This window comes from Notechis scutatus, chromosome 1 (assembly GCF_049901735.1).
Source record: "Notechis scutatus isolate UNSWTSFEM ecotype Mainland chromosome 1, rNotScu1.2, whole genome shotgun sequence".
In the NCBI taxonomy this organism is placed as follows: domain Eukaryota; kingdom Metazoa; phylum Chordata; class Lepidosauria; order Squamata; family Elapidae; genus Notechis; species Notechis scutatus.
In genome coordinates, this window is record NC_142009.1 from 279,469,693 (window position 1) to 279,488,388 (window position 18,696).

Sequence of the window (18,696 nt, forward strand, 5' to 3'; positions counted from 1 at the left end):
TTGTTTTCCATGAGAAATTGTTTATTTTTAATAATTAATTCCAAAATCTTATAGCACAAGTCAGTATTACAAATTTATCTGGTCCCTTTATCTGTTTATAGTTGTCTTAGATCGCCATCTTGTTTACCTTTTTGCTATTTATTTCAAATTCTTTAAATTTTTAAGCTTTGCCATTTGTATAGGCTCTTTCACAAGAGGCACCAAAGACAAAGAAGAGGATGTCTTCTCAGCAGGAATCAGCAATTTGCAACTTTCCCTGCCTGTTTCCCCAATGACTTTCTAGAGAAGCTGGAAGATTGGAAATGGCAGTGACAAGATTGTGGGGTGCTTGGCAACCAGTTGCCACGACCCAGATTATGATCACATGGCTGCGGGGGGGGGAGGGGGGGGAGAGAGGGGATGCAACATTTTGCAACATATGGAAGAGCATTACAGTCTGTGAGATACCCTTTCTTAGGCCATTGTAATTTTGGGCCTAAGAGCTGAGGACTACCTCTATCCACTAGAAATTCCCTATGGCAGTGTTTTTCTAAATGGTAAAAATGGTAGAGTAATAAAATCATGACATATTAAGCATTTCTTTGCACTTGAAAGTCAAGGTCTCTCAAAGGCAGTGTAGTATGACTTCAGGATTTCCACAACGATTAGATACAGCTAACAAATTGTAATTATAGTTCTTATAATTTAGTGTGGCCTAGATATCATGCTTTGGTCAGTGTAATAAATTCCTTCCATCTTGGAAATGATACCTGAATATATAGTCAAGGGACCTTTCTCACTATCTACAGTATGTTAAAACTTCTAATGATATTTGATGGTAAAACTTCTAATGATAACAATGTGATGTTACATTTCACAGAAGAAAAACAATCCTTTATTCTGAAAATTTGTGTTATATCCTATAGATCTTAATTGTTTTAGACTTTACCCCTAATTTTAGTTTTTAAATTTTGTAACATATATAGTTTGCTGCTGCTAATTAGTGGCTTGTGATCCATCCTTGGCCCTAGTTTTAGTTTTTTAATTTTGTAACATATACAATATGCTGCTACTAATTACTGATTTTTGATCCAGCATCAGAAAATCACAGAGTTGGAAGAATCCATTTTAGCCATTGGATCCAGTCCCCTGCTTAATTTGGGTTATGCAAATTAACGCATGTTCAACAGATGGCTGCTGAGCCTCTCTTTGAACTGATCTATTTCTAGATAATATAAGACATTATTATACTAATTAATATATAAGGAAGTATCCATTTCTATGGGACTAAATTATTTTAAACACTATTCTATGTTCTGCCTTCTAGGATAATAAAGAGCAGAACTTCATTTCAGATACTTAAAAAGTGCTTCATTGTCCTTCTCTCTCTCTCTCTTTAAATTAATTTTGTTAAACGCTTGTTAAAGTGGTGACAGGTCGGGTACTTGAAGTGAGTTTTGGCCAATACAGAATAATTTGGAAGCTATAATTTTAATGATGCAGCCTGAATTGTTATTTGTTTTTTTTCTTAGCATGTTACTTACACGTTTCATTAATGATGAAGATGTAAAACATAAAGAGCATACATGTTCAGAACTGATTTTAACATTTTTCTGTTTTCTAATATGGCTTTAAAATGATCATGTGATGCAGTATGTTGTTATCCAGGGTGGGAAAGTAGGGAGGGAGTTAAAGCCTCCTGATCTCCACCCCCGAGTTTCTAACACTTTTTCTGCACTCTAGCATACTGTAAAACAAAGCTAACATATGGTCAGATTGGATAAATGCATTCTGAATTCTCTGGATTGAAAGAGTAAAAGAGCTTTGAGGTTGCTTAGCAACATCTGAATATGCATCAGAGCTCTTCAGAGCCATCTTTGTTCTGTTTATTTGTTTAAAAGCAAGATGATAATGCAACAGTGATTATAGATTTCAAGGTAAAAGTCATAGAAATCTTGCTTTACCTCTTTAAGTCTGCAAACTTCTTTAAACTTATTTGTAGTTTAGTGCCCTTAAGCATGAATTGGAAACTGTTCAGCTAATCAGTCTTACATGAGCTTTTTGAAATGTCTTAGTTATAAGTCTATTTGAAATACTTATAGCCTGCCTCCTAGCTGAAATTCTTAAAGAGATTTATGCATATTTAAAATTCAGTAAAATATATCATGGAATTATTAAATTGGAAGGGGCCTTGCAGGTGTTCTGGTCTACTCTTCTACACATTATATTCTCAAGATTATTCTGGAAAAAATCATTTTTTCCCTTTTCCAGTAATGGAGCCCCCATAACTTAGAGAAGCAGGCTATTCCAATGCTAAATTACTCTCACAGTCAGGAAATTCCTTCTTATTTCAGGTTCGGATCTCTCATTGTTAAGCTTTCTTCCACTGGGTCTTATAGGATAAACTGCTATCATACTTCCTCCTATCTTTTTCTTCTTTAGGCTAAACCAAATTCCTTTAACTTCTCTTCATAGAACTTAGCCTCCAAGCACCTGACCAGTCTTGTTGTTCTCCTTTCCAGTCCCTCAATGTGCTTTTTGTATTGTGGAGATCAAAACACAGCACACCATTCCAGATGCAGTCAGGATGGAGCAGGGCTTTTACACTTGGGCCATTGATGATGCCATTTATACAGTGGTTCAATTCAACCAGTGTAACAACTGGTTTGGTGAGCGCACACTTTGCGTGTACACGCGTGCTCCACATTAAAAAAAGCCCATTTTCGGCTCTAATACTTATCTTCTACTGCAGCCCTTGTGAATAAAACAGTTGAGGCACGGCAAACCGCTCTGCCGTGTGAATCAGCTGTGCTCTTAAACAACGAAATAAAGCACAAGAAAGAGCAGGGGTGGGTGGGCAGTGCCAAATGCTAGCCGGAAATACCGGTTCAACTGAACTGGTCCGAACTGGCAGAATCCCATCCCTGCATTTATATATTTTTCCTCTTGATGAAGGATTCAGGAGATGTACCATAGAGAAGAGACAAATGTGTCCCCAAGTTTTTTCCACCTATTTTCTGCCATCCTAACCACATATTTTGCTTGGACATGAGTTTTCGTATGTGAGAATTCATAACTTTCTGACTTGAACCTGATTGGCAAGGTAGTGAGAGGAAGAAAATATGTGGCTAGATCCTTAATGTCCTTTAGCAATATCAGGCGTCCCCATGGAGTTGGATGATAATGGGAGTCTGTATTTAAAGAACAGGTATGTATGCGGAGCCTTACCATGTCACAGTCCATACATTTAAATTTGGAGTAACAAACTACCTCAGAAAATGAGCAGTTGTCTTTTGCATTTGAGATTATATGGGACTTAATAAGAGAATACAGGTGTTAGATACTAATTATCCATTTCAAATATATCCTTTAAATTATATTTAAAATATGAATCTGTAGGTGACCTACAAAAAATCACATTCATTGCTAAGCTAGCTACCTTCTGCTCATGCGGTAAGGTTTCCTGACACTCTCCTTGTCTCATTTGACTGCCTCCTTTTCTGTTGCAAAGTCCCTCCTTTTTAAAGTTAGTGTTACTGCTTTAATACACAAAACAGTCTTTCATTTAGTGTATTTCTTTATTGAATGTACAAAGCACCCAATTTCCTTATAACTCTGGTCCACATACAATATGAGATAATTTAAAACATTGCAATACCAAACAATAAAAAACATTTTTCTGTAAAAAATAACTCTTAACATCCCATAAGGAGTCTTCATCTTGCCTAGCTCATGTGATAAGAACCAGGTTTTAAGGGCTTATTTAGTAACGGGCCAAGTTGTTCAAGTGGGCCGAGGCCAATCTGTTTTCGCTCAAGGCAGGGGCCTTAAACACACAAGCAGACTGGCTCAGCAGGGCCACGATAGATCAGGCAGAGTAGCGCATACACCCGTCTGTCTTCCAGGAAGCAGTGCAGAGGTTTGGGCAACCGGTGATCGATCTATTTGCCTCTCCTCTCAACGCCCAATTGCCCCGGTATATTTCAAGGTACCCGACTCAGGGGGCAGAGGCCGTCAATGCCCTGCGTTGTCAGTGGCCTCCCGGACTGCTATATGCGTTTCCTCCACTCCCGGTAATACCCAGGTTGATCCAGAAGTTATTGGAGGAATGAGTGGAATTGATATTGGTCGCCCCTTACGGGTCCATGCGAACGTGGTTCGCAGACTTACAGGACCTGTCGAGAGAACAATGTTGGAAAATTCCACCGTCGAAGGTTTTCCTCTCCCAAGGGCCAATACTTCACCCGAACCCACAATGGCTCAGTCTAACCGTATGGAGGTTGAGCGGAGCCGTTTAAGGGCCCAACAGATTTCAGAGGATGCTATTGCCACCATTCAAGCATCCAGACGGTCCTCAACAAATTGTATATATGAGGCCACGTGGTCCACCTTCTGTCGCTGGTGCCAGGGGTCTAAGATCGACCCAACTGCCCCATCAATAGGACAATTATTGGACTTTTTACAGGAGGGGTTGACCAAGGGCCTATCTCCAAATACTTTATGCAGACAGGTGGCGGCTTTAGCCTCGGTGATAGCTTGGGGTGACCTCCGGTCCATAGCGCACCATCCACATGTCCGCAGCTTTCTTAAGGGTGCTGCAAACTTACGACCTCCTGTAATTCACCGCTATCCCACCTGGGACCTCAACAAGGTGTTAACCGCACTTACAACTGGCCCATTCGAGCCTTTAAGAACCGCTAGTCTTAAATTCCTGACATATAAGGTGGCCTTCCTAATTGCAATCACATCAGCAAGGAGGATTTCCGAATTGGCGGCATTGTCAATGAGAAAGGACCTGTGCGTGTTTCATACGGACAGAGTGATTCTCCGATTGGATCCATCGTTCACTCCTAAAGTAAATTCAGCCTTCCACAGAGCACAGGAGTTGGTGCTTCCAAATTTTTGTCTGAAACCATCTCATAGACTGGAGCATCAATGGCATCGACTTGACGTTCGAAGGGCCTTAAGCATCTATCTAGACCGCACGGCGGCATTTTTAAAATCTGAGGCTCTATTCCTATCCTTCAACCCATCCACTTTAGGGCAAAAGGTGTCGTTGACGACCATCGGTAGATGGTTGAGAGCCATAGCTAAAAGTTACGAATGCCAGTCCATCTCAGTTCCTAAGGGCATTACAGCCCACTCAACAAGGAGTGCGGCAACATCAGCAGCATGGGCCACATGAGCTTCCATAGACGAAATTTGCAGAGCGGCAACTTGGGCTTCACCATTGCCCTTTGTCAGAAATTATAAAATTGATGTCTATGCCTCAGCGGACACTTCATTTGGCAGAAGAGTCCTGCAGAAGGTCCACAGAGTTTAGGAGTTGATTTCAATCCAGACGGAGTCCCTCCCTTCAGGACGGGCTAGATAAGGGGTTCTTGCCCAACACCTTCCGCCACCAGGTAGCGGCTTTGTCATCAGTTCTGCACTGGGAAAACTTCTCTTCCCTGTCCCACCATCCGTCTGTGTGTAGGTTTTTAAGAGAGGCCTCTAATCTCTGTCTCCTGGTGGTTCAAAGGAACCCCAGGTGAGAGCTTCCTAAGTTGTTTCAAGCCCTTACGGGGTCTCCTTTCGAACCCCTCAGATCTGTATCACTTCAGTTCATGACCTTCATGGTGGCCTTTCTAGTGGCTATTACATCAGCCCGGAGAGTGTCAGCACTCTCAGTTAGACAGGACCTCTGTACCTTTCATGAGAACAGGGTGGTCTTATGTTTAGATCCTATCTTTGTCCTGAAAATCAATACCTGGTTCCATCGGGCTCAAGAAATTATGTTACCTGATTTCTGTCCCAACCCAAGCCACAAGTTGGAACATAAGTGGCATACATAATAACAAGAGCTCTTCGCATCTACATCAAACGTACAGCTGTTTTTTGGAAGACTGAGGCCTTGTTCCTGTCTTCCTCTCCAAACTCCTTGGGGTGCAAGGCTTCTTCTCCTACCCTGAGCAGATGGTTCAGGGCATGTATATCCAAGGCCTACCTGACCTTGTCCCTTCCAGTACCCAGAAATCTGACTGCACTCCACCAGAAGCGTGGCTACTTCGGCTGCTTGGTCTACTCAGGCATCTCTCTAAGAGATCTGTAGGGCAACTCCGTCTCCCTTCATTCTGGACTCATTTGCTTCAGCAGATGCAGCATTTGGCAGTTGGGTAGTTCAAAGGGTAGTTCCACAAGCGGAGTAAGCTAACTGGACGAGATCCCTTCCGAGGACATGCAGGCTTTGATATGTCCCATCCTGGACTCTTGACACAGCGTCGATGAGAATGGGCATTGGTATAATTACCTGAGAACACCCTTTCTATCTATGCTGCAAGAGAGTCCAGCCCCACCCTTGGTTTGTCTGGTTTTGGCTATTGGGGTGGATTGTTTCTAATTGTTTTTTTTTTTTTGCTTCCATAGACACTCGATGTCTGTCACGTACCTTCGCCTAAAGCTGGGGAGCCAGCAAGGGACCGGCTTTTATATACTGGCAGACTCAGCTCTATGATGTCATGGGGAGGAGTCTACCCATCCTGGACTCTCTTTCAGCATAGATAGAAAGGGCATTCTCAGGTAATTATACCAATGCCCATTTACTTGGAACAGCTTACATCCTGCGATGATATCTGTAATACCATTAAGCATCCACATCTGCCTATCCTAGGTCCTTGGAAAGGGTCTTGATAGGCGGAGAAAAATGCCAAACCAAGTCTGAACATCTGGCTGATTGTGTGACAAATCACAGTAACAATAAAATACGAGGACCACAAAATAAAGAAAATGAAGAAGCCAGAATACTTCTTTTTAGAAATCAAACAGATGAACATCTGTCATCGAACACCCTGGACCTAATAAGAAAGATAAAAAAGCCTGGATAGTGGATACTACTTGGAGTAGTACTTGGAATACTTGGAGACAGTATAACAGGAGAGAAACAACTGGTGAAAATCATAAAATACAAAATCACAAGATGGAAATAGAAATTGAACAACTGTGGCAAAATAAAACAAAGCTAGCACAAATAATGATAGGCTTCTTGGGTGCAATTCCAAAACATCTGCAGCATCACTTGAACACCTTTGGCATTCACCAAATCCTTATCAGTCAATGGCAAAAGGCAGCTTACATCCTGTGATTAATTTTAAATACAAACAACATCCACATATCTCAGGATCTTGGGAAGGATTCGATAGGTGGATACAAATGCCAAATCCAATATAAGCATCTATTTCACTGTGTGATGAACCATAACATTCTAATAATAAAAGTTCTTAATGCAATTTAATGAAGAAAGATGATCATGCTTAGCAGTTAACAGTACATGGCTACTGATGAAAATGATGGGTCTGATATTGTAGAGCAAGGCTGTCAAACTACCGGTCCACGGGCTGGATGCGTCACACACTGGACATGGTCGGTTTACTGAAGGAGGAAAAAGTTACGATACATCACGTGACACTGCCATGATGACATGAGTTTGACACCCCTGTTGTAGGACTTGAGAGTAATTGTAAGCAAAACCTTTGTATTTGCCTTAAACAAGAGAAAGAAATACCTTAATGATTGGGTGACGTGCTCCTGGATTTGGTCTTGAGTTTGCCTACTTAAAAAAGTAAAGACTTGAGTTTGAAATCCTCAGAAGCATTACCCCCAAGCAATAATGTTAGCATATCCTTTATGCCTTATATCTGCTGTGCTGCACTTTTTTCCTCTTTCAAAATGTAGGTCCTTTCATACACACACACACCCATGCCCTGCCCCAAATCAGCCAGTTTTGTCTACATTAAATATTTGGTCTGGCAAATAACATCCCTTTTCAATAATTGTTTTAAACATGTCAGGAAAGTCACTCAGCACTTAATTTGGCACCCACTGCTTCAGCTTTAATATTATGTAAATTCACCTTCACTTTGAAATGGCTGAGCCAGCCTCCACTCACTAAAATTTCTCCATCACAGTCACTTTCAGTTGCTGCACGTATAGCTTTTAAATGATTGAGAAGGTTTCAAGCCTTCAATAAAGTAAGGCTAACAGGCATATTATGCTGATTTTGATTGCCCAACAAAATTATCAATTGTATTTCCATTTCAATGATTAAATTATTGTGTTGTTTAATAATAATTGTAGCTTTCGTCAGGGCAGGCCCTTTCACCTGCTCCATTATTCTTACTTTACATTTCACCTGCTCCATTATTCTTAGTTCGATCAGCCGGTAGAAGCAGCCTCACGGCGAGGGGAGTGTGTGTGTGTGTTCGCTCTGAGACCGCTTCTACCGACCAATTGAAGTGGCTGGTGACTGCACTTGGGGAGCTTCCATCGCCCGAAAGAGACTGCCTAAAGGTGAGGGGACACGGGCAGCCACGCCATGCCCCGAAGTGGCTGGGGACTCTGCCTTCAAGGGAGCTTTCATCAGTCGATAGAAACGGCCTCGTGGCGAGGGGAGTGTGTGCATGCACTTGCCCTGAGGCCGCTTCTACTGGCCGATTGAAGTGGCTGGTGACTGCACTTGGGGAGCTTCCATCGCCCGAAAGAGACTGCCTAATGACGAGGGAACACAGGCAGCCACGCCTCGCCCCGAAGCAGCTGGGGACTCTGCCTTCAAGGGAGCTTTCGTCAGCTGATAGAAATGGCCTCGTGGCGAGGGGAGTGTGTGTGTGCGCTCACCCCTAGACCGCTTCTACCGGCCGATCGAAGTAGCTGGTGACTGCACTTGGGGAGCTTCCATCGCCCGAAAGAGACTGCCTAAAGGCAAGGGGACACAGGCAGCCACGCCTCGCCCCGAAGCAGCTGGGGACTCTGCCTTCAAGGGAGCTTTTGTCAGCTGATAGAAATGGCCTCGTGGCGAGGGGAGTGTGTGTGTGCGCTCACCCCTAGACCGCTTCTACCGGCCGATCGAAGTAGCTGGTGACTGCACTTGGGGAGCTTCCATCGCCCGAAAGAGACTGCCTAAAGGCAAGGGGACACGGGCAGCCATGCCACGCCCTGGAGCGGCTGAGGACTCTGCCTTCGGGGAGCTTCTATCTGCTATCGGGGTATTCTAGCCTAGGCTACCTGCAGGGCACTCCTAAAGGCAAGTTTTCTCCCCAACCCCCCGCCCTTCCCCCCCATTTCTCTTCACCTCATGTAGTTCTAACGAATAATGTGAGAAATGGCGGGGAAACGCATGGTTTAAATAGACCTAAATTTTGTGGGCGGGGCTTAATTTCGCCTCATGCCTAGAAATCATGCTGGGCCTTCCTATTGGTGGAGGCCGTATTGTTGGAGAAACACGGTATATTTGTGATTGGGTTTTTTTTCCATTGATGCATCACCAACACTTGCATCTGATTTATGCTTTGGAAGCATGGTAAATAGAGAGAAACAGCAACATCATCTAAATAAAATGCCACATGATCTGACTAAAAATGGTGGACCGCATTCTTCTTTCCTTCCTGGAGCCAACAAACCACTGAAGCTGCATAATGCCCTTGCAATCTGCTAAAAACCTCTAACAACTAGCTGTACAGTATATTAAAAATGCACACGTTATTTTTGATGGTCATGAAAACATTGGGCGGTTTCAGCAGCTCATCGGCTCATTGGCTCAAATAAGGAAAATGCATCTGCCCTTTCTAGTTGGATCACATTGCTATTCGGCTGTCTAGTCTAGTCAGATAGCTTTGCATTTAGCTGTCTGCCATTTTTAGTAATGTGTAGTCTTTCATAAGTACAAATATTTGGTAAATTCATTATTTAATCAATTTAATTTATATACCACCCATCTCCTTGATAAGGAGACTCTGGGTGACCTGGAAACCATAAAAAGATAAATAGAAAAATGATTAAAATTTTAAAAGTATTTCAAAAATACTTTTAAAAGCAAGGAGATGGATGGCATGGGGATGAGATCTTATCTCATCAACCATCTCCAGTGGTGAGTACCTCTTGGGGCTCCAAGCCAACCAGGAAAACCAAGTTTTAATACTCTTCTGGCATGCTAAAAAGTGGGCGAAGTTCCATCTCTGATGATAGAGTGTTCCACAGAGGGTGGGTGCCATGATGGAAAAGCTTCTTCTCCTTGATCCTACCCAGTGGGATTCCTTAGCAGATGGTGACTGTAGCAGGCCCCTTTCTACTGGAGCAAATGGAATGGGCTAGTCCCAATGGGATGAGATGGCTGTTCAGATACCCTGGATCCTTGCCATATACAGCTTTAAAGGTAATGACTAACTAATGCCTTGAATTGGACCCAGAAGCAAATTGGTAACAAATGCAGCTCATGCAACAGCAACTTTATAGGTAGATATTCTTAATCCTTGGACTGCCTTGACCAAATTGTTCATAATGCTTAGTGGTCTTAACGATAAAATGTTCAATTTACAGTATATATGCAGATGAGATAAAATAAGACATTATTTCTGATACCAAAGGCATACCTGGAGAGTCCTATAGCAGTAAGCTCTATCTACAGATATCTAAAACCTCATTTTTGTACTTCATGTAAACATGTTACAGCTTTCTAATTTTTCCCCCCCACTATCTAATTTTTGCAATTTTAATAATCTCCATGAATTCATTTCACACTAGAGCTGAAATTCTGTTAGCAGATGAAAGGCAAAAATGAACGCTTTAAAGCTATAGAAAAACCACACTGTTTTGCCATTAGACTTCAGCAGTCATGTGGAGTCTGAAAAGAGCAAGTACAAATGGATGAGGGAGGACTAAGATCTACTTTAACTATTTTGTTGTAGCTGATAAAATTGTGACAATTTTTTTCATACAAATGATTACTTTCCAGTGAATAGTTCATGATGAATTTAAAAGGAAAAGAGCTTATCTTTAGAGTGAGAATCAAGGAAAGCAGGAAGATAATGGAAGATGATTGAATTAATTTATCTGAGATAAGAAACTAAACTGTTTGATTTCTCATCATACTGTTTCTTCTCTCAGCCATGAGGTCATTTGCTAAAAGAGCAAGCAGCCTAATTTATTGTGTCAATTCCCTTGAAGCAAAGAAATTATTCACCTTTCCTCAGTTTTTGTGTATTCAGTATGCAATTAGCATTTTGACTGAAGTCAAAATCCATTTTTCAAAACAGAAAATTACATTCTGTCCTTAGTTATACTAGTATGGTGTTTCTCCTGAATGTATAGTTGTGTAGATTTGTAAATGATTCTATTACTATAAACTGCTTTAAGCGTCAAGGATATCAGCATACAATTCAATATTTTTTGGAGTAGAGGCTGAAACAAGAGAAAGTGTGGCTGAATCACTCAAAAGGCACCAGTTGAAGCCCACAGGCATGGGTGAGCAGTCATGCTTATAATCTGATAATCTCATGGAGACTTTAATCACATGGATGTCAGTGGCTGTCAATAGCACTGTTCAAAAACATCTGCCTTTGTGGGGGTGTTGCCAATGTAAACAATAGGGGTGATGCAGGAAAAGAGTCAGTTTTCATACATTGGGTACACATTCTAACTGAATGATTTCTCGTTGAAATTCTAAAATTCTAAAGCTTCATCTAAGCATCCAGTGCTCTTCCTCTTTAAATATATGTAGGTAGCAATAGGTAGGATGTTTAGCAAGACAGTTCTTAAGTGAGTTTTGCTTCATTTTATAACCTTTCTAGCAACAGTTGTTAAGTGAATCACTGAAGTTGTTACATTAGTAAACCAGTTGTTACGTGAATCTGGTTTCCCTATTGACTTTGCTAGTCAGAAGGTAGCAAAAGGTGATTTACATGACCCCAGGACACTGCAACTGTCCTAAATATGAATCAGTTGTCAAGTGTTCACATTTTGATCATATGATCATAGTTGATCATAAGTGTGAAAAATGGTCATAAAACACTTATTTCAGTGCTGTTGTAACTTCAAATAGTCACTAATGAATGGTTGTAAGTCAAGGACTACCTGTAGTTGCTATCTTATGACTTGCAAGCTCTGCTTGAAAAAACTTAACATGTTTTGGTGTCAAACACACATTAAAACACTGTAATTTTGCTGAGTCGCAAACCTCATAGTCTTGTTTAAGTTTACTTTTAGCATGTTAAAAATGCTTATTTTTAGTGATTCAAATATGACAGTTTGGGTTTCAATTCTTCCTATTGCTGTAGGAAAGGAACAGCTGTTTCTCATATTTGCAAAAAGTACTGCAATTTCAAAGGGAAAAAATAAATAGTGCCAGAATTTAATATCTGCAGGGCCTGTGGGAAGATTTGAAGTTTCTGTCTGACAGTCCATGGAGCATGAACAGGATGAAGAAATATGGATCTTTGGCTGTAAAATTATACTGAGAACTAAAAATTGTAAGGATCCATATGCCAAATCAGATTACTGCTGATTTTGAAACAGCTGACCTCCAGTTAATTAGTCAGATTGGCTGCAAAATCCTGATGCAAAATTAAATTAATAATTTAGAAGAAGAAGGGTAAGTGCTGAATAACATTTGTAATACTGCTTAGCACTGCAGTGCACTGGAAATATTCAGGTTCATGGTAAAAACAATTCGCTTGCCTCCAACTCCAGGGATGGCTAACATGAAAGCGGTAAAAGGGTATCTTGTTCTTGTCACAGTGCGCAGTTGTTGATGTAACAATACACTTGCAGAGCAGCATCTCCTGCTTCTGTAACCTTCATACTAACAAACAGAAAGGGAATATACTGTATGTGTAATGGTATGTGGGAATGACCTTGAGGGTGGGTAGTAAATGGGGAAAGATGCTACCTAGGGAACAATCATCAGGTAAGAGAGAGCATAGCCTTCAGCTACATAATGGGCAGAACCTCCTTAGCTTCTGAGGCTGTAAAAGAAAAAAAGAGACTGTTGTGTTTTCTATCTTGTCTACCTGGGAAGGCTGACATTATAGAACAAATCTTCCACTGTTTCTTTTACATTTTGCACTTATGTCCCATGGTAAATTACCCGCACTTCTCATTGCTGGAGCAGTGAAGGGAAGTTTCATTTTGCAACAAGCATTGGTTAGAGCATTGGCTTAGAAAGGATTGGGGCAGTTTATGAGAATTGGAATTGCCATAGGAAAAGCATTCTTAGAGAATTAGTTATAAGAAAGAGAATTTTGGAGACCCAATGTGAGGTAGTGGTTTAAGGCCCCAGACTAGAAGCTGGTAGATCATGACCATCCCAAAGGTGCTTTTTCAAGAGGCAACTGGATGTTCTAGTTTTTCTTTGAAGATGTTTCACTTCTCATCCAAGAAGCTCTGAGCTGAAGAAGCTTCTTGGATGAGAAGTGAAATGTCCTTAAAGAAAAAAAAGAAAGTCCAGTTGTCTCTTGAAAAGCACCTTTAGGACAACCATGACCTGGATGACTAAGAATCTCCGTAGATATTGGTAGATCATGAGTTCTAATCTCTGCTTTAGGCATAAAACCTGATTGTGCCAGCCACTCTTTTTCAGCCTTAGGAAGAAAGCAATAGCAAACCACTTCTAAAAAAATCTTGCCACAAAAAGTAGGAGTGAAGACTAACCCAAAGTTATTTCCCCCAAATGTATGGAAGATTTTTAACATCCTTCTCTCCCTCCCCCCACCACATCTTTCCCATAATACCCTGTTTCTCCAACAATATGGCCTCCCCCAATAGGAAGTCCCAGCATGTTTTATAGGCATGAAATGAAATTAAGCCCCTCCCCCCAAATTACGGTCTATATTAAAACATGTGAAATGGGGGAAATGGTGGGGGGGCTTGCCGTTAGGAAGTACTTTTGTTGCACACCTGGATATGGTGCTGCCTGCGTTGACCCCGATACTAAGTGCCTCACCAACGCCGAGGTCAACATCCAAGCCATCGCCGCCCGCCCAAAGATGCAAGGGGGGGGAATTAAGTCACCCTTGAAAAGACGGCCTAGCCATTTTTTCGGGGCTCAAAAAAAAAATAAGACCCGGCCTTATTATATGAGAAACACGGTAGTTCTCATCTTGTAAGGAAACAAGTGTATGAGACTTGAATTGTTGGTTTGAAAGATCACATTATCTTTAAAGCCAGTCCTCAGTATGGCAGCCTAAACAAATTTAAAAATAGGGATTAGGCAATAAATTTGGTTGTCTTGAAATGCATACATCACATTGATTTTTATTGAAGTGTTACTTGGCACGTTGTTGGGAACATGACAGATACTGATAATGATATATAGTGAATGTGCATTGTGTTTATTTACAGGAATAAATTAGGTGATCTTTGTAAAGTAGTGTGAAATTAGTGCTCTGCATGACAGATGTATGAGGAAAGGAATTTTGTAATTTGAATTCTGACAAGAATTTAGGGGTTTAGTTAGAGTTAGGAAAAGCAGAGCGTGGTCCTTTATACTTGTTGCCTGCTGCAGATCCCTTTCCTTACTTGAATAAGTTCTGGATAAATTCTGCTTACCCAGAAATACTACAAACATTGCATAAATATCATAAATCCCCAGTGTTCTCTCATCCAAAAGAAACTAAATATTTGTGTGACGTATGCAAAGCTAAACTTGGAATTCATTCGGATGTTATCCTCAGGCTGCTAGGAAAAGTGTTTTGTTACATTTTATAGCTGACCTTATATAAATATTTTGTGAAAATCATAAAGACTCCAATCTGTAATTAGTTGGTGGCTTCAGTTGTCATGATTTTTAAAGCATGTTTATTTAAAGTGAAAAGAGCTAACAATGAAAGCAGCAGGCAAGCAAGAACAGTTGGAATACATGATATTTTAGTTCTTTGTCCTTTGATAACTTCTACATCAGTGAAAGCAGATTTTATTCCGAGCACTGATATATTGAAAATAAAGTTGAAATTTTAATTTATTGAAGTATGAACACAATATTTTCCAATCTGTTTCTGAAATATGCATGAATATTAAGATTGTAAGCATTTGGTATAGTCAATCACAGCAGAGTTTAATAATGCATCTGCGGAATTAACTTTCACCATTTACATTAACAATTACTTGAGCCTATAATTGTTTATTTCATTTAGAAATAATGAAAAAATGGAATGGGAGAATGCTTGGTTTTTTTTAATTAATAAAGATTGTTTCTGCTGTTCTTTAATGCAGAAAGCCTTGTTTTGATTTAATCTTCTTGTGAAGATGGGATTGTAGGTAGAACCATATGGTTGCTAGGACAACCCTGGAATGTTCATTCAAAAGATTGCAGCATTGAACACAAAACACAAAATGCTGGTACTGGTAATCTCCTCTGATGTGATTTAAGGACACATTGCATGATTTATTATAATGGATTTTGAAATTCCAATAAATAATTTAAATAATGATTGAAACATAATCCTTGGATTTCTTTCCAATATACTAGGGTAGTATATTGCTGTCCTATACATGTTTATTTAATTCAATGAAATGGTTTCTCTGAAAAGAGGTAGAAGATAATAAAATGCATAGAAAATGACACAAAATAGTTAAAAATTATTGTGCACAAAAGGTCTCTAACATCCACCAGCTCTGTGTCGTCGTCATGGAGGAGTGGAACAGGACTCCAGTGGCAACCTGAAAAGCTCTGGTGAACTCTATGCCCAAGAGGGTTAAGGTGCAGTGCTGGAAAATAATGGTGGTCACACAAACTATTGGCACTTTGGGCCCCATTTGGACATTATCACTTAGGGTGTACTCACTTTTGTTGCCAGTAGTTTATTTATTTATTTATTTATATTTATTTATTTGGTTTGTCAATTGCTTACAAGATAATAGGTATAAGTAAAAACATAGTTATGAATACATGGATACATATAAGAAAAATAAAAAAATAAAAGAAACAATAGGACAGGGACGGTAGGCACGTTGGTGCACTTATACACGCCCCGTACAGACCTCTTAGGAAAGGGGTGAGGTCAATAGTAGACAGTCTGAGGTTAAAGTTTTTGGGGTTTGGGGAAGAAACCACAGGGTCAGGTAGAATATTCCAGACATTGACCACTCTGTTGCTGAAGTCATATTTCCTGCAATCAAGCTTGGTGCGATTAACCTTGAGTTTGTATCTATTGTGTGCTCTTGTATTGTTATGGTTGAAGCTGAAGTATTCATTGACAGGACATTGCAGTGTATGATTTTATATATTATACTTAGATCGGACCGAAGTATAATATATATGATTTTATATATTATACTTAGATCGTAGTTCTAGGTTTTCTAGGTCTAGAATTTCAAGTCAGGTGGCATAAGGTATTCTGCAACGAGTAGAGGAGTGGAGTTTAGACATTAATGGCTGTGTGTTGCGTTATTTTGAGGGGACAAGCATATTTACACTGTCTACTTTACATTGTAGCCAAACATCATTTCTTCAGTGTTGTTACATGAAAAGATATACTTAAATATTTACAAAATGTGAGGGGGTGTACAGTACACACACACACACACGCACGCACACACTCACAGTATAGTATAGTACAGTACAGTATAGTATAATGATTCTAGTATAAATTAAAACAAGCAATATTTTCTTTTGTTCTTTTCTTATTTTATGTCTTTAATATCTTTGGCTCATAATTTCTTATTCCTGTTCCATACTTTGCATTATGTTGGTTATCCAGAAGGTGAGCAATATAATGAGTATAATATGTATAAAAAAGCTTAAATGAGACTTCCCACAAGTGCTGCATGGAGGATGTTATGTCTGTTACATAGAGTGATATTTTTAAACAAATGTGTGCCACATTTTCCTTTTATCATTCAGATAACTGAATTTTTAAATTCTGATTGTTGATGACTAAAAGTCTTAAATAGACCTTAAATTATATGGATTTCAACACCTAGAATTCTGTTTATTGGCTGGAGTATTCTGGGAGTGGAGGCCCACACATCTTCACACAGGTCAGTTGAGGAACACTGTTGTAACCTGTCATGTTGAATGGTAAAAAAGTATTTCTTAATCAGGAACTCTGCTTCTTTTTAATGATCTTTCACCTTTAATAGTTTTATTTACTGTGAAGCCTTGTAGTTCGAATTCTATTTATTTTTTTATTTTATTTTTATTTATTTATTTTTATCAATTGCTTAGAAGATAATAGGTATAAGTAAAAACATAGTTATGAATACATGTATACATATAAGAAAAATAAAAAAAATAAAAGAAACAATAGGACAGGGACGGTAGGCACGTTGGTGCGCTTATGCACGCCCCCTAAAGACCTCTTAGGAAAGGGGTGAGATCAATAATAGACAGTCTAAGGTTAAAGTTCTTGGGGTTTGGGGAAGAAACCACAGAGTCACGTAGAGTATTCCAGACATTGACCACTCTGTTGCTGAAGTCGTATTTCCTGCAATCAAGTTTGGTGCAATTAACCTTGAGTTTGTATCTATTGTTTGCTCTTGTGTTGTTATGGTTGAAGCTGAAGTATTCATTGACAGGTAGGACATTGAAATGCATGATTTTCTATACTATACTTCGATCAGACCGGGCGGCGTAGTTCTAGGTTTTCTAGGTCTAGAATTTCAAGTCTGGTGGCATAAGGTATTCTGCAACGAGTAGAGGAGTGTATTAGAGTAATATTACCAAAGAAAAAGCTACGTAAGATTAGGTTAACAACTCTTAACGCCTTTTTGGCTATGTAGTTACAGTGGGCTCTAGCACTTAGATCATTAGAGATGAGTACTCCAAGATCCTTGACAGTGTTTGGATCATCAACAAGGTCTTGACTATTCAGACTGTATTTTATTTTCTGATTTTTTTTGCCAATATGTAAGACAAGGCATTTATTTGTTGAGATTTGAAGTTGCCATTTGTTTGACCATTCTGATACATAGTCAAGGTATTTTTGAAGGATAGCAGTATTGTCTGTGGTATTGAATAGCTTTACATCGTCAGTGAAGAGAATGCAGTTGCTCTTAATATGACCACAGAGGTCATTTAGGTAGAGTATGAAGAGAGTGGGTCCTAGAACACTGCCATTGTTGACAGGTACAGAATTTGATAGGACGCTCCCAATTTTGACCATTTGTTGTGTGTTTGACAGGAATGCTTTTATCCAGTAATGCAGGTGTCCAGAGATACCATAAGATTTTAGTTTTAGGAGTAGTTTGTCGTGTACCACTGAATCAAAGGTTTTACAGAAGTCTATGTAGATTGCGTCTATTGTTTTGCCCTGATTCATTTAACACAGATTAACTATTCCTCTTTGCTCTGATTGTAATCCTTTGTAATTGAATAGAAATCTGATAATGTAAATATTAAATCTTAAAGAGATAAGATGAATTCTATTCTATTCTAAGATGAATATTTTTCTGAAATAGAAATATTAATGTTAAAATATTAAAATCATTAATTTTAAATTAAATTATTAAAAATAATGGTTACCATCCAATTCTGAAGTAAAAATAAAAACAGAATAAAATAAAAACAGAAATTGGAATGTTTCTGCCATCATGCATTGTGTCCTAGCCAAAATATAGATCCAATTGCCAAATCTGAGTTGATAATAAAGATATTACTGCATAAAATATTGTTGGAAAATTGACAAGACTGCTGTTTAATTTTTCTTGGAAACTGGAATAAAAGCAAAAGCTGATCATAGTTATTTAATCATTTTTCTGATATATGCTATAGGCTACTGCTGGACTTGACTTACCAGAAATGGGCAAAGAAGATTGGGGAAGTTATTCAAGAAGAAAGCTAGTCTCCAACTGGCACCGTTATGAAGAAAGTGAGAAAGAAACACAAAATGACAGTGGTGAATCTCAGCGTGGGACAGACTTCAGTGTACTGCTTAGCTCAGCAGGTAAAAAAAGAATCATAAGCAGTAGTCAATT

The 18,696-nt window shown here is 39.5% G+C and overlaps 2 protein-coding genes across 2 annotated transcripts in view; one reads left to right on the top strand and one right to left on the bottom strand.

The window, feature by feature from the left end:
• The window catches only part of CHRM5 (cholinergic receptor muscarinic 5), an 87,122-nt gene that overhangs the window by 38,079 nt on the left and 30,347 nt on the right, over positions 1 to 18,696 (bottom strand). The gene's annotated exons all lie outside the window — the stretch shown is intronic.
• AVEN (apoptosis and caspase activation inhibitor) overlaps positions 1 to 18,696 on the top strand; it is a 138,447-nt gene that overhangs the window by 23,241 nt on the left and 96,510 nt on the right. Inside the window, exon 2 of the mRNA XM_087951742.1 lies at positions 18,494 to 18,665. Within this exon, the coding sequence (XP_087807868.1) occupies positions 18,494 to 18,665 (172 nt within the window). The remainder of the gene's footprint in view (positions 1 to 18,493; positions 18,666 to 18,696) is intronic.